At 41.7% G+C, this 21750-nt stretch overlaps 1 protein-coding gene across 1 annotated transcript in view; it reads left to right on the forward strand.

Moving 5' to 3' along the window:
* The window catches only part of mtss1lb (MTSS I-BAR domain containing 2b), a 74790-nt gene extending 57047 nt beyond the window's left edge, over positions 1 to 17743 (forward strand). Inside the window, exons 4-15 of the mRNA XM_083999084.1 lie at positions 1807 to 1891; positions 2621 to 2712; positions 3728 to 3802; positions 7682 to 7839; positions 8199 to 8306; positions 8401 to 8498; positions 10821 to 11076; positions 11201 to 11275; positions 13989 to 14144; positions 14606 to 14788; positions 15646 to 15811; positions 16359 to 17743. Of these exons, the coding sequence (XP_083855210.1) occupies positions 1807 to 1891; positions 2621 to 2712; positions 3728 to 3802; positions 7682 to 7839; positions 8199 to 8306; positions 8401 to 8498; positions 10821 to 11076; positions 11201 to 11275; positions 13989 to 14144; positions 14606 to 14788; positions 15646 to 15811; positions 16359 to 17242 (2336 nt within the window). The 3' untranslated portion in view covers positions 17243 to 17743. The remainder of the gene's footprint in view (positions 1 to 1806; positions 1892 to 2620; positions 2713 to 3727; positions 3803 to 7681; positions 7840 to 8198; positions 8307 to 8400; positions 8499 to 10820; positions 11077 to 11200; positions 11276 to 13988; positions 14145 to 14605; positions 14789 to 15645; positions 15812 to 16358) is intronic.
* The last annotated feature ends 4007 nt before the right edge of the window (positions 17744 to 21750 follow it).

The raw sequence follows: 21750 nt of genomic DNA on the forward strand, positions 1-21750 counted from the left end.
TGTGTGTGTGTGTGTGTGTGTGTGTGTGTGTGTGTGTGTGTGTGTGTGTGTGTGTGTGTGTGTGTGTGTGTGTGTGTGTGTGTGTGTGTGTGTGTGTGTATGGGGGAGGGTGGCTCTACTTTAATGAATGGTTGCCGGGTAGAACAGGAGGCGTGAGGGAGGAATTTGTTAATTATGAATGGAACACTTCTCCCTGGATGTAAACAACACACAGTGTAAGTGTGTGTATGTATGTGTGCGATTTGGCAGTTGTGAGTGTTTGTTTATATGGCTTTATTCATTATTTTATTTTGTCAATAATATAGGCTATGTATTTATTTAAAATGACCACTGAGATGCTCATGAGCATGGCATTCTGGGTTGATGACACCAGGTCATCACGGGGCCTTTCGCATTTCAAGTTGAACCAGAGGAAATCCCACACGAGAGTCCTCTTTCACGATAGCTAATGGTTTTGTTCATCATAACCGATATAGCATTTTACTCTTCATCAACGTAAACCACTTGATAATTATGAGTGATTCACATTAGGCTACATTGTTGTTCTGTTTAGTTCTGCCCATGTGACATCAACATTAAAAGACATGGTCAAAATGTGTAACATGCTAATGTAATTTGCAGTGTTCCCCATATTACCAAGTTTGATGTGATGATGGCACTACAGTAGAAGAAGTGTTGAGGAAATAAAGCTCTGTCACTTCCTGGTGAGACCAAAAATGTCTGCATTAAACGTTAAGGCCAACCATATGGTGGCACACATCTTCTGATAACCCAGTGTAGCCATCGCTGGCATGTTGCTAACATGGATATCTTCTGTTTGCCTCTTTTATGTGGTGAATGAAATTACATTTTTTCTTTCAGAATTGTCATGAGTTACTGAATATTCTGTCAGTGGTCACACTACAGTATATGTAGCTATTGTAGCTGAGTGTGGCTAAAAGTTATTTATTCCAACATTGTGTTTTCAATAATTTGGGGAAAGTTACCACCTCCCATTTCTTTTCTGAAACAGGATTTTTTGGTTGTGGGTGAAATATTAATCTGCTGGATAATATTGGAATAATGCCCTTCCTCTCACTGCACCCTCTGCATTTTTATGTGTAAACCTTTGTAAGCCCTGATGATAAATAGTGTCTCTCGGGGAAATCCCATTTGGCTCCTGTTTAATCTGAATTTTCCAGTGTGTACATTTCAGTGGCAGCTCTTGATTATGCTATTCTCTAGGCAGTATACTGTATGCTTACATCTGTGGTAAAGGTATTATGATTTTTTTTGTTGTTGTTGCTGGTTTTCCACCTGTGCAGTGACAGCAGCAGCTCTGAACACCTTGTTTGGAAATCAGTGCTCTCTGCCATCACTTGGAGTGACTTTCAGTCTGGGGTCAGCTTTTTCCACATGGATCTACTCTGCCTTAAAATAGACTGGTGTTTACAGTTGCAGGTTAGCCGCTCACGAAAGTTGGGCCCAGAGCGGCTGGCTCTCCCACATACACACACTCACGAGATACTACTTTATTTGGACGAAGCCGGGAGTGTGTGCAGTATCTATGAGAGGCAGATCTGTGCCTTGTGTAAATATTGGCTTCATGTAAAAGGAATTGTTCATCTGTTTGAAGAATACAATGCTTTCACCAGCATTCACTTTACACAGAACACTAATAGCTGTAATGTAAATACTGATCGCAGCAATAGAGCAAATAGGCCCTTTTGTGGTACAGTAACTGTGCAATGAAAAACTTTGGTAGCATCTGTATGTGTGTGACAGTGTGTGTTTTGTCATATGAATCTGGCTATTTTGTCTTTCCAGGGGCAACCAGAGACATTGGTTCAGCTCTGACCAGGATGTGCATGAGGCATCGCAGCATCGAGGCGAAACTTCGTCAGTTCACCAAGTAAGATGCATGTCCATTTATTCTTCTCTCTATTTGCTACTATTTGCACTGTAGCCCATCAGTATTTTTCAGAAACCATAAAAATATTTGCTTACATTGACATCTGAGCTGGTTTTTAGAGCCATGATGGGGTAGATGTCGGAGGTTTTCTTGTCATCTGTGTGGATCCCATTAGGATCGTTTCTCTGACTGTATTTAAATGACTGTAAATGAATACAACTATTGGCACGCAACACAGACCACTGTGGAAAAAAACCTCACCAAGAGTCCATTTTCAACCATTGTTTGCCTTTTCCTCCATTCTCCATACTTTCAAATGAACTTCCCACTGACAAAGCTATTACATTGATGGTGATAATAATGATGATCTATGGCCGTCTGAAGATGGAGTCAATCTTAAAGCTATTACACGTCTCTTGCAATAAACCTACATTTACTGTATGTTTGAACATTTGTGTATATAGGATGGGGGGCAGCGCTCCAGACAATAAAATCATGAAGTGGAACGACACATGGAACGAATTTATATAATGATCTCATTACAGAAATATACTGTAGCTTCTCCTTTTCAGTGGGGGCTTGGGGTTTGGAATATGGGGGTCTATGTTGTCTACACTTTGTCAGTCACTTGTCAAGATACCACACCATGGAAATATTTGCCCTAGAATTGATTAACTGGGAAACAGTGACACATGCATTTTCCTCTCAAATCTCTGTCTCTCCCTACAGTGCTTTGTTGGAGAGTCTGATCAATCCTCTCCAGGACAAGATTGAGGACTGGAAGAAGACAGCCAACCAGCTAGATAAAGATCATGCAAAAGGTACCTACACATCACAGATCAACCATGTCTCCTGGAAATCATACTGTTTTTCCAGACAATTGTAACAGCAGTAAAACAAATACAGTAGGAAACAATCTCTTGATGAATTATGTTCAGATTCTTTATAATTGAATTATCCAACTGAATGTGAGTTGGATAAGGTTAGTGAAACAAAAACACACAATGGTTGTAAAGTCACTATGAACTTTATTGGAATTAAAGGAGACCGTAATCTTCCTCCAACTTTAACCAAGTGTTATGAGTACCTACCTATTATAAAAACATGTAATGATGCAGGAGTAACTCCAGAGAGGACCAGTTCTGCTTCACATAGTCCACAGTCTAACTTACCTTTGGTTCTCTATCCCCTCTGTGGAGGCTCAGGAAAACCCTTCTGTAGAGAAATAGAGAGTAGTAGTGTGGTATGCTGTAATCCAATCAGATAAAGTGTGAAAGCACCATGTGCCTCATTTGTGTTATGGTAGACTTTCTGATGCTTTTATGTAAATCAGATTTCTACTTACTGATTTCACACTACAAACCAAAGATGTTTAATTCTGAACTGACTTATGAATTGTCACTGAGGCATCAGGCCAGGCACTTTTTTTTCCAGCTGGGTTGCTATTATGCTACACTATGTGTCTTCTCTACTGTTGTGAAGCATGCGCACATACATTGTCCAATTTCAGTCAGAAAAAGGTGTATACATGCAGAAGAAAATTGGCTTCCAATCACATTATCTGGGCGTTTTACTTAGTTCTGGAGAAGTCCTGTCTTAGTCGGACTAACACATTTACATGCACTTTAGCTGTCCAGTCATAGACCGATTAAGGCCATAATTCAAGCATCAAGTCAACTTACTGATTGTTTTCCTCCAAGCAATGCAAGGCCTTTATCTGTGAGCTCTTGGAAGCATTTCTATTTAAATCAATATTGGAAATGCAAGATAATCTGAGTTCACACAGAGGGCTTTACATTCCTGTCACTGAAGCATCTCTGTTCATCCTGTTTCAAGAGTACAAGAGGTCACGCCACGAGATCAAGAAGAAGTCATCTGACACCATGAAGCTACAGAAGAAGGCTCGCAAAGGTAATAGTCAGCAAGCCAACAGTCAAGCTCATGCTCCCCTCACATTTGACAGAACAGTCACAAGGTCGTGCTAAAGGTCAAATTATGTCAGATATATCAGACCCCAATCGGATCAAAGGTAAATACATTTTGACCAGTTATCTGTATGATCTTATCAATGTTGGGAAAAATGACATGAATAATACATTATTACTGACAAAAAACTTAATGTGTTGTATTAGAAAAGGGTCTATGATAAAGACATCACAAAATACAGTAATAACATTCACTGAGGTCAGGGACTGAGGCTTTACACAGACTGGGTCAAAAGAATTGTGGGTTTATGTTTCCATCTAGTGGTTTCCAACAGTATCGCAGGTCTTTTCTCATTCGTCCTGAAACACTTCAGTCTGTGATGTAGCAACCAATAAATAGTGCTTTCTTTCAGGAACAGCTTCATTCAGTTGCCAGGCAGAGGAATACATAGATGCAAGATGTCTGAAAAACTAAATTCCTAACATGCACATTTATATCCATATATAAATATTATTATGTAACATTACTTTAACTATGAGTGGCCTGTATGCTATGTACTGTGTTTCAAAGAAGAAGAAGAAGAAATATTATCAAATAAATAGATTGAATGAAATGTTACAACAATATAACATTATATTAACACAGAAATAACATTCAATAATCCAACAATGAGTAAAACTGGGGAAACAATGCAGTGTCCTTTGCTGTTATGCTTGCAGTTGTCTGATTAGCCCTGTGAGTGCTGATGCTTGATGGTATTATTATTTCTTGATTTAGCTTTTGGTTGCAGCAGTGTTATTTTTGCTCTAACATGTGGCACTGTGGCTGTCTTGTGATGGCTTCCTTACACTAACCTTAACAATGAGTTCTGCTATTTCTGCCCCCCACCCCTACCCCTTCTCTCTCTTCTCTCCCTATCTGTCTCTCTTTCACTGTCTCCCCCTTTCACTGCTGCCCTCTGTCTCTCCCTTCCTGTGGCATTTCTTCCCCTGTAATAGAGATCCAGGGTAAGTATCAGCCTCTCGCTCGCTACAGCTCTACTGCATCACCTCCATCCATACTCACATTCCCAACATTCTCCTTCAAATTAACATATTATGTGCATGAATGTAGTGGAGGCCAAACCCAGACAGGTTAATTTACTGCATTCCGGTTATTACGAAATTTGTGATACAATGGTCATGGAAAGGTTTCTGTGTACACAAGATTGGTGTGTATCTTGGAAAAGACCCATCAGGGCCCACCAAAGATGAGCTATGAGCCCCATATTTTCCCCACATTTAGTACATGCATTGAAATATTTAGTAGTTAATTATTGGCTTTTGGTAATTTGAGCTGTATAAACATATATTTGAAAAACCGCATAAGCATACTAGAAACTAAAATAACAAATTACTTACACTGTATATGATGTGGTCTCTGCTGTGCAGATGCCAATTTTTTCTTAAGTCTATTACCATTTAAGTCTGTTGCAATATAGCAGCTCAAAGGACATGAGCTTTGCTGCAGAAACAAGGGCAACAGTGCTCATCACAAACATTGTGTTGCATTGACCTCAAGACAGTGATTGTGATATAATCACTATGCTAGCTAATTCATTCTTGGATGAACAGTGCAGCACAGAACTCAACTCAAGAAACATCACGTGTACTTAAAAAAAAAAAGTTTGTCAAAAGTTAGCAATGTTGAAAGTAACATTTTTGGAATCTACAAAAGAATTAGGAAACTGACAGATTGAACTCTTACTTTGATACTGTTTACAAGATTTAAAGTAATAGAATGTGCTTTTGTGGTTGATACAATACTAAAATAAATCATTTAGATTGAGTTACATTACCACAAACCAACTGACCCGGCCACATGTTGAAACAGGAGCTTTCAGGCATCCTGAAAGTCTGGGGCCTTGGGGTAGCCAAGTAGGTAAACCCAAATTGCTTGTCATCATTGTGCTATAATATCAATTATAGATAGAGCTCCATTTAATGCATCAAATATTTGTGAGTGAATATAATTGTTGTTTGTTTTGTTTCATGATTACTGACAGGAGATCATTTAATAGCTATCAAAATGTCTGTCTTAACTTTTCTCAGTTGAAAAATGAATGAAACTATCTACCATACCTACCAAAACAAACAAACAAACCAAAACCACTACTACTTGCAACACTAAGGAAGCTTGATGTAACATTTGGCTCCTGGTGATAGATTAGAGCTTCTGTAGTTTTGTAGTTTGAGAAGTTGGAGTCATGCAGTTTCACTTGCATGATGTAATTTCTTGTTTGCTGACTCCTGTATGACTTCTCTGTTGTCACACCGCAGGCTTTCATTCTACTCTCATGCTACGACTCCTCTCTTGTTCTCTCTTTCTCACTCTCTGTCTCTGGTACTTGCTGACATCTCTGCTGACTTTTTTTTTTCTTTTTTGCATGCTGTAACACTACAAAGAGTTAGTTCATATTTTGCTTTTTCATTCATTTCAATATGTCTTACCAGTAGCTAGGATTGAGATTTTCTACACACCTATGTCTTACCTCTTGATATCACGTGATTGCTGTGCAATTACAGCAAGTAGTTTTAAGACAGTAACACATATTTATGTTTTGTCTCTGTACTTTCATGAGGTGCTGTACACCATGTAAGTAATTAAGATTCACCAAAGTTTAATGTGTGATGTGAAAAGGGTTCCTCATAGAGAGAAGCTCACGTTCAACAATCCACAATTCTACAGTTTTAGTTCTATAACAAAACTTAACACATGCAATAGCTGTATAGAGCCTAACATAACCAGGTCTAGGGTTAGGTTTAGAGAAAAATTAACCTACAAATAACCTCCTTTCAAGTTAGAAGATTAGAGCTAAACATTGAACCACAAAACCAACTGACTGTGCTATGAGTTTCCATTATGGCAGCATTAACCTGTGCATTCCCTAGTTTGGTCCAGATTGAAACAATTAATCAGCAATTAGCTCCATGAAACTTTGTGCAGACATTTATGGTCCCTAGATAACGTCTCTAAATTACTAGGGGATCATCTGGCTTTTTCTCTGTAGATCTAAGGACTCAGTGAAATGTTTTGTCAGCTATTGGATGGATTGCCATTCAATTTGGTAGAGATTTGCCTGATCCCCATAGCATAAATCTTAATTACTCGAGTGATTCATCACCTTCACTACCACCAACTGACCCGAGTTGCAGCATATAGTGAAAAAAACAGACACAAAATTTGATACAGACATTAATGATCCAGAGAATTAATCTCAATAACTTTGTGGACAGACTTACTTTTCCTCAAGTGCCATCATAAGGGCAATAGTTGTCTAGAACTTGCAACATCATCAAATTAAATCAATTTATTTGCCTTAAGTGGTAGTGCCTTGACAAATGATACTGACAAAATGACAAATGAGATCCCTCTGATATATACAATACAGGATGTTTTGACATTAGTGTGGCTGCCAGCTTTCTGACATTATATTTTATGTATAATAGATAATGATTCACCACAGTATAGATTCCACATAACAATCAAAACGGGTACAGAGCCAAAACATCAAACAAGGTGTTGCTACTTCTTATTCAGGATGAGTTTCATTGTGTATTCTAGTGGTTTGATGGAGCAGTGCATTATGGGAAGCAGAGACTTGTGAAGAGGCATCCATTAAGCTTACTTTAAATCAGTGAAATACCCACACACACTGTTTCTCTCATTCACTGATACTATCTACACCTCAATCTGTCTTCCCTACTTCCTCGACACCCGTCTTCTCTGATGACGTCCCCACTTCCTTCCATCTTTACTTCATACGATTCTACCATCATGTTCTCCCTGACCAGTCTGTCACTCTCTTCCATCCTCCCATCCCAGGCCGAGGGGACCTGCAGCCTCAGCTGGACAGTGCCATGCAGGATGTCACCGACATGTGCCTGTTGATGGAAGAGACAGAGAAGCAGGCAGTGCGCCGGGCACTGGTGGAGGAGAGGGGTCGCTTCTGTACCTTTATTGGCTTCCTCCAGCCAGTTGTGGTGAGGGGATGGTGGCAGTGTTGGACCTATGGTTTTCTATAGTTGCTGAGCTATTCCATTGATAAAGATGTGTGACTTCTGGCCTGTTGGTTGTATGATACTGAAATACAACAATGTGAAACTACCACTGTACTGTAAAATCACAGCATACTGCAAATTAAGTATGTGTTAGTCTCACTTGGTAACAACACTGTGACAGTATCATGTTTTCATGCTGAGATTATTGTGGCCAAAAATATAATTGTAATTCGTACCTGACTACCTGTCATGTCTCAGTTTCTGCACCTTGATGATGTTGTTTAGTGATAACATGACCAGGAATTCAACAGAATAGTAGGCTCATCTAGTTTTTCTTTTAGAATGGAGAGATCGCCATGCTGGGAGAGATCACTCACCTCCAGGCCATCATTGATGACCTCACTGTGCTGACAACCGATCCTCACAAACTGCCCCCTGCTAGTGAACAGGTTAAACACACACACGCGTGCATGATAAAGAGAGAAGGTGTGAATAAAGAAATAATAAACAAAATTTAACTAATTTTGATTGTTTCTGTTTCAGGTGATTAAGGATCTGAAGGGGTCAGATTACAGCTGGTCCTATCAGACCCCTCCTTCATCTCCAAGCAGCTCTGGCTCGCGCAAGAGCAGCATGTGCAGGTGCTCACACACAAATACACACTCATGCACACAGACATGATCAAAATTGTGTTCTTTGCAATGATGTATAAAATGATAATCAGAAAGAGGAGCCTGTTCCACTGTTATTGTCAGTCCTGTCTGTTTGTGAGCCCATCACAACTGTTTGACTGGATTTTTTTTTTTCATTGTTATTTTCTATGAGTTAAAGGTCCCATATTATAGGGGCAGGTGTCCTTTGATTATAGAGCAGATCTAGGTTCTGTGTTAATACTGTGCAAGTGTCAAAAGCCTAGAGCCACAGAACAATTACACACACCCTGTCTTCAGAAACTGAACTTGAAAAAGAGCTGTCAGGACTTCTGTCATATCACAACAAAGTAGTCACCATTCTTAGCCATGCCCAAACACTGCCCATCTGGACCCACTGTCCAACCATGCAGGTTTTGATTTCTTTTAGTGTTAACCTGAAATCTACATTATTTTTATTTAATTGCTATATTCAACCAATTAGAAGAGACGCTCAGAGACTCCTCTCTTCTGATTGGCTCACTGACCTATTTTTGCTAGAGCTCCAGATGCACAATATGTCTGAATTATTTTTTCTTCCCTCATTCCAAAAATGTTGACACGAGCAGAAAAGATTTGTTTGTTCTGTCGCCTTTCATTGTACCTACGCCTCCTCCTCACCTCAATAACCGCAGCCATTTATGCTCAAAGCTATGCCAGTTGAGACTTGACTTTCAAACGTGCTACATAAAGACGCAATAATACAGCCACCGCAATCAGTTTCAGGTTCGGTAAATCGCATTGCGTGCGCTAGGTTAATATATTTGCATCCACTCCTCTCAATATTTTGCGCATTCTGGCAGAAACATCCATATTGCTGCGCTGAACGGATTGCATGTGATATTTTGCCCATTTGAGAGAAGCAATCCTCGGTGCGCCCGGTTAGTAGATCAGCTTATATCTTCTCAACAACAGTCAACCATAGACTGTAAAAAGAATGGACGTAGCACCTGTGACGTCACCCATTGGTTTGGGGGAGTCTGTTTTGTGCCGCTACTACGGGGGTTTGAGCCGCGCCATGTTGGATTCTACTTGCCATATTTGGAGCGATGCGGCCGTTGGCCGGCCGAGGGCCCGCCCACTGGCCTCGAAGCAGCAGTCTCCGGACCTGTCACTCAACGGTTCTGCGCCCTAATTGGCCAGAACTTTAAACCTAATAATAGTAAAACGGTAGAGTTTTAAAAAAATTCACCCCCCTCAGAGTGTGTGCGGGGGTAGAAACCTTTGGTTGAGACCAAAAAATTAAAATGTACCAGGCTGTAAATATGTTTTTTTAAGCTGTAAAATCGGCTATTTTAACATGGGGCTCAATTGGAGTTGCTCCCTTCTGGAGCCAGCCCCCAGCGACAGCCGGGGGGATTGCAGTTTTTTGAACGCGGAAGTGAGCTTCACTTCTCAGACCGACAACTGCCCCCTTGCAGTCAACACTTAAGATAAAACACATGAAAAATAGTGAGCCTTTAAACATTGAAATATGGGATCTTTAACTCTCGATGTATGTATTATACAGTACTACAAGAACAATTAGACAGCAAAATTTAGGTATGTTTCTGGGGTTCTTTGCCTAAAAACAAAAATCATTTTGATGTCTTTGTGTATGAGCTGGTCTTTGTCAGTATATGGTAGTTATGTAGTAGCAGTTGCCCTCTAAAGCTGAGAGCATGCAAGTTCACTCAGTGTTCAGTGTGAGTATGCGTGTGCCCTGAACCCTCATAAGCTTACACACTCTATGTCCTCCCCCTCCCCTTTTCTCTTCCCCCTTTCCCTCAACCACAACCACATTCTCTGTACTTACCTCTCTTCTCTTTTGTCTCTCTTCTGTTTGTTTGTGTCTTTTTGTGTGTATTCGTGACCTGCCCTCTTTCTCTTGCGGTGTTTGGTTACTCGGTTTCCTCTCATTTTTTTATGACTGTGACTGGTGCGTCACTAACCTGTTCAACCAACAACTTGATGTGAAACTATTCCTGGACATCAATCCATCATGTGACCCAAACACAAACTCATCCAATCACTCCATCAATTTATCACAACCAAATCCTCATATCTTACAAACTGTGTTTCAACTTTCCTCTTCCTGAATCGAACTGTCACTTTGACACACTCCTGTAATCATGCTCTCTTTCCCTAAACACTGTCCTTGCTCCACATTTGGCAACCATCACCTTCATTCCACCCTCACTCTCCTCACCCATCCCAACAATCCCCACCCCACCCCTTGCTCCTTTTCACCCCCACCGACCCCCCCTGCAGCAGCGTCAACAGTGCCCACAGTAGTGCCTCCCGTTCGTCAGGAGGAGGCGGTAGTGGTGGTATTGGTGGTGGTGGAGGTTCCCAACCCCACTCACCCACTTCCTCCTCCTCCTCCTCCTATCGGTACCGCAGCAGCCTGCCACACCAGCCTCCGCCACCAGGGGGCATAGCCGCACACCGACTCAGCAGTGTCTCCTCCCACGATTCGGGCTTCGTGTCCCAAGATGCTAATATCTACTCCAAGCCACCCTCACCCATGCCCTCTGACATCACTAGCCAGGTATAAATTCCCACACACATACAACACACAAATACAGTATAAACACATGCAAATTCATTATTGATCAGAATGTCAAAATAAGCAAGCAAAATGTTGTGTTATTCTCTCTATGTTTCTGCTATAGAAGTCATCCAGCTCAGCATCATCAGAGGCCTCAGAAACATGCCAGTCAGTCAGTGAATGCAGCTCCCCTACCACTGTAAGTACTGTCCATACAAAGTTTCAACTCTCTTAGCTTGAGGACATATTTATCTCTCCTACAAGTTTGCTCATCTACAGTATGCAAAACTGTTCTTTTTAAACTAGGCTGTTATTAGCACAAAGAAAATCCATGTCTGTTAAAGGTGAACTTTTGTTTAAAGCTTTGAGTATACAAAGTCATTTTAGAGCTGAATTCTACAAGACTGTTTTAAAAACTCTAAATTGAATTTACCAAAGTGGCAGAAGTTTTATTTTTAAGAATCTATAAACTTCAGGAAACAGTGGCAAACTCTGACTCCTGGTGATGTAAAATATAATACACAGCAGTAGAGAACAAAAAGAGAGAAAAAAATGGCTTCAGAATGGGTAAATGAAATCTCCATATAAGATTTTTTATTGCGGGACCCAAGGGGCTCTATGTTTTGTAGGCACATGGTGTTAGTGAAAGGCAAAGTGTTACTGCCCTTCACCTTTGTGTTTTGCATTGTGGTGGTTCACTGGTAGGAAAGGGTGGCAGTGGACTGTCTCACAGTTTTGTTTATAAGATTTACATGGTTTTAAGATTGCCACTTGCCCTGCTTACCAACAAAGATCAGAGCAACTTCAAAATATGCATGGTATCCTCAGTGGCGGCCTTAGACATCTGGGGAACCGTTTCAATATTTCATATGAGGCCCTACCCTGTTAAACATAAAATTATTTGCCAGCTATGTGCCCATGTGTCGCTGATGCTTTAAACTCTGAAAGGACGCAGTAAACACACTATCCATGCATCCCAGGTACGCACAACACATTAAAATCACTATCAGGGCAAGAAACCAGGACTTAGCAGAAAAAACGAGGACTGAAGTTGGTTTTCATCAAAAAGCAAAATCATTACCGGTATGTACATTTTCAGACATGAACAGGAATCTTAACACAGTCAAAAACTACAGGCTTTAACAATATTCTGAATTTAAAGTAATGAGAGCAAAGTGCTCCGCGTTATTTCAGCACCACGACCACGGACAAGGAAAGGACGAGACATGCGGACAGACAGACGTCTACAGGCGCTGATCCTGTCGGTGCTGCGCTGCTGGAGCAGCCACCGGAGGCAGACCGACAGCTGTCTCCTCCATTACTAAAATCTGTAAATAAGCTGCCAATAATATCACATTTTAGTTGTGCTCTCGCTGTGTTTTATTTCTCTGTTAAGTTGGGACGTACTCATAGATTGCCTGTTTGGAGGCATTTTAACCCGAGGAAAAAAAGAAAAGAGGAGGAAAGTGATTGACAGACGTCAATCATCAGGTTACGCAACTGGGCGCACGTCAGGAGGAAAGCAGGAAAAACAAAAGGACATTAGAAACGCTAAGAGAAAAGGAATAATACTGGGAGAAGGAAAACGAGGGTCTATTGATAGTTTGCGGGCCGTTTTACGTTGTTATTGATATTTCCTGCCGTATTATTAATTAGGAGCGATTACCGTCGCAGTGTGGCATGATACGCGCATCAGTGGTTGTAGAGCGGATCAGGGGTCGAGTGTGTGACCACACGGTGGACAGAGCTGTTTGTGTGTGTGGTGGATGAAGGCCTGTGTGTGTGTGTATGTTAAGGTGAAACCTAGGTGACGAATTATTGTGCTGTCTTTTACTTGGTGGCTGGCAGCTGGGGGCCCCCCTGGTGGCTGGGGCCCGTTTCAATTGAAACGGTTGAAACATAGGTAAGGCCGCCTATGGGTATCCTCTCGAATTGATGCTAAATGAGCGTGTCGCTTTTGTTTTCACTTTACAGCCTTTTACCAGTATACAACGGCTTCCGTTTGCTTGGAAAAATATACAACGTCAGTAATGCTGTTTAGGCAAAGCAAATATGCATATCTTGATTTTAAAGAGCATCTGTCAAATCCTTGGGACACAATAGACACACTCTCTGATCTATGAAAAATTATGGCACAATTAAAACCCCTCTCCCCTTTACATCATTGTCATCACATCAGGCAGTGTTCACATTAAACTATGCTGGGTAACCATCACAACAGCTGCATCAGAGCTGCTAGCAACTGGAAACAACCTGGTGTGCAGCATTCCTGACTTCTTCCTGACAATGAAGCAGAATCTCACCTTCTTGTGGACAGACCATTTGTTCCTTAATGTTGAATTGGCTCTTTTCTGCTCCCTGTGGCTAATGGGGAATTAAACACTCACTGTAAATGCAGCTCTTGCCAACTGTCTGCTCTGCAGCTTCTGGGAGCAGTAAAGAACCTATTACGAGGTTATCAGAATAAAGCTGCCATTGGCTATAATGTGGTACAATGATGCAGAACTACTTCACTGAAGCAAATCAGATCCATCCAAATTTTAAATGCATGCTTTGGGCTGCTTAACAAATCCCATGACCTCTCTAATATAGACTGAAGCTGTGAAATTTAGGCTCTCTAGGAAGTAGTTGTTGAACTAACTTAGACTTCATTTGCATATATTAAAGTCATTTTGATGCATGAACAGCAGTGACTAACTCTGTTTTCTGTTGTCAAACCTCCTGCTGATCTGTTTCACACTGAGGATGTGTGTTTGTCCATTGTAGCTGTGTGCTTTTATTCCAGTGGTTTCCCACCACAGCTGGCTGTATCTCTCTCTTTCTCTCTATTTATCTATCTCTCTTAGTCCACATCCGTGTCTTTCTTCTTTTCTTCTTTCTCTGATGACATGACTATGTCTCTTGTCCCGCAGTTTGGCTCGTCCTTCGCTACCTTCCGCCCCGCTCTCTCTCACTCTGGCTCCACCAGGCCTCTCTCTGTCATTCTTCCTGTTCCTGCGTCCCCACCCTATACCCGCCCCCCCGGATCCAGCTCCTCCTCTCCCACATCAAAGGTTCCTATCTGGAAGGTTTGTTCTCCATTCGCTGCCATTTCCTCAGTTGCACCTTTTCTTCTGGTTTCTGTTTTAAACCTTTCCGTTGAAGCATATATGGTTTATTTTACATTTCCATCACCTGATTAACTCATTCATAACCACATTGCTTTGCTTCCTTAATGTATTCATACCCACCTGCGATGTGTGCATGCATATTGTTTTGGCCTCCCCCTGTCTTGATAGCTGGACCGGAGACTGGAGAGCTAAACGATCAAACTCATCAACATAAACACATTCAAAACGTTCAAAAAGGCCCCTGCCCACATACACCCACCCACTCACACACTCCTCTGAGCACCCAGACACAATCCACCCATAAAGGCTCTCTCTCTCTGCACTCAGATGAAGGGCTACAAACTGCTGGATAGTGGACAAGTCTCTAATGTTAACCCTACCTCCTACTTCCTGTTTAATAATTCCACCCACCTCTTCAGGATTGGTCCAAAGCAGGTCAGTATGAGCAGCCGGTGGCTGCAGCAGCAGTCCAGAGGAGAAAGGAACCACTTGATAGACTGAGGGAGAATGATGGTTCGCCGGGCTCCCACGGGTACGCCGGGCCATCACACCCTGATGATGGGCAGAGACCCAGGATGACACCATCTACTATTGCTGCCAAGGTAAATTGATGGTACTTATAAGCAGGTTGAAGATATAGAAGTTCAGTGAACCAAACCTAGGGAATTTCGAGTACAGTTAACATAACTGTTAACATAGTATAGAGTACAAGCTTTAATAAAGCTAGCAATTTCTGTGCTCTATCCACTGCAAAGACAATGGCTCTTCCAAATGCTGTTTCGTCTTTTCGATCAACTCAAGGCCATATTAATCTGATGTTAATAATACATAATAATGAAGTCAAAAAAGAAAATATAAACATGAGCAACTCTGGTATCCGCTATACTCTGTGGTGCTGTTGTGTTTAATGGTCTGACGAAGAAAACATCAAACCTTCAACAAATTGTCATCCACAGTGTGTCTTGATCCACAATGACTGAGAAATGCTTTTTGATTCATAGATAAACTTGTTATAATTTTGTGCTCAAAGGTCATAGTGACCTTGCAAGACACTAAATCTGTTAATCATGACAACATTTTATATTCAAATGATTGAAGGTCAACTTTCTGTGACATCATAATGTTCTGCAGAGGCAGTTCTAGCCATGATTTAATGTTATAACTCAGGAAGAGGAGATTGTGACCGTATTTCCTGCAGCTTGACCGGTTTGTGGAGGTAGTAATTTTTGTTGTGTTGCTGTGGATGTGTGTGTGTGTTGAATATTTTCAGGGACTGAATTACTAGCATATCCAGTGCTGCTGATTAACTCATCAGTGTGTGATGCTGGTAATGGGAGTTACTGGAACATGTCCCACTTGTAATCAACACAGTGTAAATGTCTTAATTTATTCAAATGTGGACATTAAACAAATGGCTGGTCAAACATAATTCCAATGCGGCCTCTCTGTACATCTCCAGCATGGGGAGGAGGTTTCACCAGCAGCCAGTGACCTTGCCATGGTGCTGACCAGAGGACTAAGTATGGAGCAGCAGAAAAGCAGCAGAGACTCCCTGCAGTACTCCAGTGGATACAGCACCGAGACTACAACCCCATCCTGCTCCGAGGACACAATCCCCTCACAAGGTGACGCTCTAATCCGCTCCACTCCACAGCCGATTTTAATCTTCTTCAGGCCACATTTATTAGATTTCCTTTGGCCACATTCATCATCTTATTTTATTGTAAAATTTCAGAAAAGCCGACCCGTGATGGGATGAAATTATTAAATTTTTTTAATTGAAATATCAATATTTACAAGCTCTGCAGAATCCATCATTTTCACTGGGACCACAGTCTTTAGAGGGTAGAATTAAAATCAAACAAAGTGAATTATCCTTTTAATCATCCACACAGCAGGTACATCAGATGGCAGGTGTAATTTGAAACTTTCCTTGATAGCAGCCAGGAAATGTCATTATAAAAATGAAACTCTATAATATTAAATGTCTTCCTGCATGAAATTGCTGCCCGTCCCCCAATAATGTGGTTACCACTGTGTTCATCACTTCCATCATAGTATATTGTTTCTCCTCTTTTCTTTTATGATGGCAACTTCCTCCTTCTAATTCACTTCTTTAAAAAAAACCCATCATCCTTTCCTTCTCTACCTTTACTTCCCCTCATGCATTAGGTTCAGATTATGACTGCTACTCAGTGAACGGTGATGCTGAAGGTCCAGACGGACAGACAGAGTTTGACAAGTCCTCCACCATTCCTCGCCACTCCAACATTGCGCAGAACTACCGGCGCATGATCCAGACCAAGCGGCCAGCCAGTACAGCTGGCCTACCTAGTGGTGTTCTCGGCCCCGGGGTTCATGGGATACCAGGACAACCTGGTGGAGCTGGGGGAGGTGGAGCTGGAACTCCAGGCACTGCCACCATCCGGCGAACCCCATCTACCAAACCGGGCGTGAGGCGCACACTATCCAATGCGGGTCCGATCCCCATCCGACCACCCATTGTGCCTGTGAAGACACCCACTGTTCCTGGAGACTCGCATTCACCTGGGGCAGGTGGTGGGTATGCCAGTGGAGGACATGCAGGCGGCGTGCCCGTGCGTGTTGGCAGTGAGGAGTGTGTGTTCTTCCCTGGAGTTGAGGACGCACAGGGTGCACTTGATTACGTCAAGGCATCACCCAAGCGCCTCAGCCTGCCTAACACTGCCTGGGGATCAGGGGCAGCATTAGAGGTCTATGCCCAGCAGCATGGGGGGCTTGCATTAGGAACAGGTTCAGGGGCCGGATCAGAGGAGGACCAGATGATCGCAGCTAATCGGCACAGCCTAGTGGAGAAGATTGGCGAGTTGGTAGCCAGTGCACATGCCCTTGGAGAGGGGCAGTTCCCTTTTCCTGCCCTCCCCGATGACCCAGCCCTGCTTGCGACTGGCCCCACCGATTCTCAGACAGGGACAGAGGAAGCAGAAGGGTCCGGTGACATGTTGACCACTATCAGAAGAGGGGTCCGCCTTCGTAAGACCGTCTCCAATGATCGCTCTGCGCCGCGTATCTTGTGATGGAGGATAAGCAGGAAGAAGATGATACTTGTCAGCCAATAGGGAGTCAGGTGTTGGTGTGGTGCAACCCAACCGCCTAGTACATACACAAAAACTTAACCATGTAGGTAAAGTTATACTCTAAAAGAAGATGAATGAAAACAAAAACATACACAAAAAATAAATTTAAAGACACCATTAGAGTAAATGATATATAATATTATGAAAATAATAACATTAACAATGTTAATCCATGCTGACAATTAAATACTGAATATTGACAGGCTCTTAGCAGGCCACTATAACTAGTGTGTGTTGGACGCATGTTTGTCTTCTCTACACCCTCACCCAGGGACGGAAAGACTTGCAGGAAAAAGAGATAGGGTTAAAAGGTGAAGAAAGAGTGAAATACTGGGTTATGTTCTGTTTGCCAATTTACACCCCCCCCCCCCCCCATCCTCTTCTCCAACTAACCCAACAATCTAATCCAAGATGAAAGACTGATGACTGAAGGAGGGGCCAGCGAGAGAGAGGACGGGGGTGGGGTGGGGTGGGGGGTTGGGGGGTGGAGGGGTGGAGGTGGGGTCACAGTGACCAGTGACCAGCTAGATTTAAAACTGTCTCAGTAACAGCACACTGTTCTTAGTAGCCCACTGAACAGAAGCTTTTGGTATTAGCACGGGGAGCTAACAAGCCAGAGGGCTCCTCTGGCTCATCCTAATGTAAAAGAGTCTTTAAAAAAATACTGTTGGCATTGAACCGTGCTAGTGCCCCCTTTCCCCCGCTCTCTCTCTCTTTCTCTCTCTCTCTCTATGTGTAGTGTGTGTGTATTCATTTGTATGCATGTATGCAAATGTGAAAATTGAGCGTGGGTGCACGTGTGATTGATTATGTGTGGATGCGTGTGTTTGTGTGTGTGTGTGTGGGGGGGGGGGGGGGTTATTAGAGCTCTGCTGCAGGACAGCTGGTTGCCCAGTGAGGGCAGGGCTTTTCTCCTGTGTGTTGTGCGTGTATTTTCTTGTTTATATCGTGACGTCATTTACCTTGTTGCCACTGTACGAGAAGTTACGATAAGTAATCCAGGCGTATAGATATATTCATATATATTTTCTAGAACCAGAGAGAAAATGTTAAATCAGAAATGGAGCAATAAATGTGTTTTATTTTCTTGTTTCGAAAAATGAATTGATGGGGTATTGTGAATTCTCCTTTGTCACATTCAGGCAATCATCAGGAATGCTAAATTACACATCGACTGTGAATTTATGCCTAGCCGATTTTGGCATCTCTCTCTCTCTCTCTCTCTCTGTCCCTGTCTCTGTCTGGGGGAGGAAACTGATTACAAAAATGTTCAAAAAAAAAAAAGGAAAACTGTAAGCACTTTTACAGGTGGTAGAGTATGTACTATAGCCACTAGGTGTTGCTCTATTCATACTGTCTGATAGGGAGAGTGAAAGCGAGAGAGGAGGTTGCCAAGATACTGTCCTGCGTCAATTATTTAATTTGCAGATGATGTAGAAGAAGGGCAAGAGGAAAAGGAAGACAGGGAGGGAAAAAGAGGAAGTGATACAGACTTGTGGAATTGGAGTGATTGGTCAAATGAGAGATGGGATAAGAAAGTAGTGCAAAATATTTATCTAAAAGTGGATCTGACGTTAGGGCCCTTCAGGGGTGTACAAGCCATCGCCTGCTGTGGAATATGAACAGTGCTGAAGGTTTTTATGATGTGGTTGCACTGGTATCTTAGAACAAAACAATGCAAAAGAAAGAAAAAAAAACACGGCACATATAGGTTATAGGACAGGCTGCTTTTGGAAATACGCTTTAAAGGGTCAGTTTAGCCAAATGACAAACAAACATTGTCATGCAACATAGTTCATGCAAATAGGTTTTGGTCTTAGGTCTTGTTTGTCCGGGTTAAGATGATGGATGGGTTAAGAAGTCTGTATTTCTGATTCCATCCCATAACAGTGGGGTTGAAGGTAAGACATTTAAAAAATAAAAATCTACAACTACTTGTAGAGTCAAAGATGCTTTTAGAAAATTCTATGGAAGTTGTAGCGCAAATAAATGTTGAAAGCACATGCTATGAATTACTTAGGGCAACAAGGACACCATCTCAGAGACTGTTGAATTTTTCGAATTGCCATTTTTTTTTAAATTCTGTTCACACAAATGAAGTTTACTTCAGCTGCGCTGCACTGAGGTGGAAGCTGAAATCTCCAAACCCAGACAAATAAATCCAAAACCAGTGACATACCGGCAGTCTAGAGAAGATGAATTAGAAAAAATATGTTGTTTTTGTAATTGGGGTTCACTGACACTAACATATACTGTATCAGCTATCGGACAGATTCATTCTCACGTGTAGATTATGTTCATGTACATTCGAGTGGCATGAATGTACCCTGGATTTTTTAAAACTCAAAATTCTTGGAATGTACCAGTATTTCCAGTTTCCAAAAATGCCCTATGTCGCAACGTGATTTCCACTCATGTTCTTGTGTAAATACATATCAACACCACAGATTTGCATTGTTGGAAAGTAAAGTTAAGCCTTGAACATATCTGGAAAACAAATATTTTGCCCCAGATTCACTCTAGTTTAACCCTGCTCCTTGTACAGTATAAACTTGTAGTTCTTATTGCAAAGGGAACAGGTTTTTGTTACAGTTAGGAGTACAGACAAGCCGCTGTTACACTAATGTATGAAAACAACACATACATTTGGTCAGTAGAAGTGTTTACTTAGTGAAATCAGCAGCGAACACTAAGGGATATAAAATTCAGACATCACGTTACTGTTACTATCAGCAATTGAAGAGTCAAATTGTTTGCTGTCCCCCCCAAAATTTAAATGGAGGATTGATATAGTATATGTAGGAAAGACTGTGCACAGCTGAAGGCATTAGTCTGATTCAGGGGCAGGAGGCATGGGGAGGTGGTTAGCCTCTGCCAGTTAAGAGACATAAATGTGTCTTCCGGTAGCTCCAGAGTTGTCTTACAGTATTTATATGTTGTGTTTTCCGAGTTGCCAGTTAGAAACTACTAGCTTTGCCTTTGCACAAGCCATCAAATGTGTAGGGGAGTTCTCTGTAGTGCTCCCAGTGGGGCAAAGCTAACGTTAGCCCCACATTGTTGCTCTTGTTTTTTGGAGGTCCACACATGCCGAGTAGCTTCAGTGTGACCTGTGTCTGCAGAGGCTTAGAAGCAGTTTTGAGAAACCTTTGATCAAACCTGGGCAGGTGCTGAAAGTGCAGTTACAAGTAATGACAACCATACTGCTGTTACATCATGATTAAGGAGGAGCTGATGGCATTTGTCATTACTGGTTGCTAAAGTGTAGTGACACCTCAAGTATAAGCACATTTATCTTAGCGTTTGCTCAGTCACAAAGATGGATGTAGTTTCAGTTATCAAATTCAACAATATTCACCAGGCGACCACAATACACTTCAGTTCAGTGCAAATAACCCAGTTTGGCTCAGGGCATGGCTGCATGAGAGGATTATGAAGAAGAGGTGAGGACTGTCTGATGCATTCACTGATGACAAAGAAGCAGAGTGGTTTAAATTACATGTTTGAAGCTGACAGAGAGGAAGAGATGTATGGAATGAGCATTTCACTGCCTGTTCATACAGTATGTGCTGTATGTGCTGTACCTGTAATTGAGAATCAGGCGTACAGATTTGGTATAAGGTTTGTTAGGAAATATTACATGGACTATTAAGTTCTATTATCTTTTTCCTTTTTTTTTTTATTCTGCAGTACGTTTGAATATTTAGTCTTACTTTTAATAAATGTAAAAAAGAAGAAAAAACTCCAGCTGTAACACAAACTACTACTGTGTAACCTATGGATGCAGGATGTGTGGCCCGAGAGTGAGTGTGTCTATGTTTGGCAGTTAAACTGTAGGCTAGTGAACTCTTCATCAACATGTCTGTACATGCTTCTAGCAGTGACCTGGACACAGCGGGTGACATCAGCGCTCTTTAATGCTCTTTTCATGGACTTATTTATTTCTTGCTGAATAGTGCACTGTTTTAGACATATATGTTTATGGCTGTTTAAAAAGAAAATTAGAAGGACTTAATTTAAAGAAACAGAGAGAAGAATGTTCTACATTTTTGTCACCCTCTCTGAGCACTTTCTTCTGCATTTTGAAACAGTGCTACAGCAAGGGATGTTTTTATTTCGTTTTAAAGTTTGTTTGTTTTGTGTTTTTGTCTGGGGTGAACTACTGTATGTGTGTTGTCACATGCGGATGCGACGTGTTGTATCAGGTGAATCTGACTGGGTGAGGGGGTGGAAGCGAAGAACAGCGGGCTTGGACTTCATCCCCCCAAAAAAATGGTTGGGTGAGAAAATGTTCATCTGAGGTGTTTAAGTATAAGACCTGTCGAGGTGAATATACGTATGTTTGCTGAATGTACTTCAAGCTGAAGGGTGATATCAAACTGTACATGTGTGACTTGATTGAAATGTTGCAATGTCCGAATTTTGTTATTGTACAATTGAATGAAGTATCC

The sequence above is a fragment of the Trachurus trachurus genome (genome assembly GCF_905171665.1).
Source record: "Trachurus trachurus genome assembly, chromosome: 3".
NCBI lineage: Eukaryota > Metazoa > Chordata > Actinopteri > Carangiformes > Carangidae > Trachurus > Trachurus trachurus.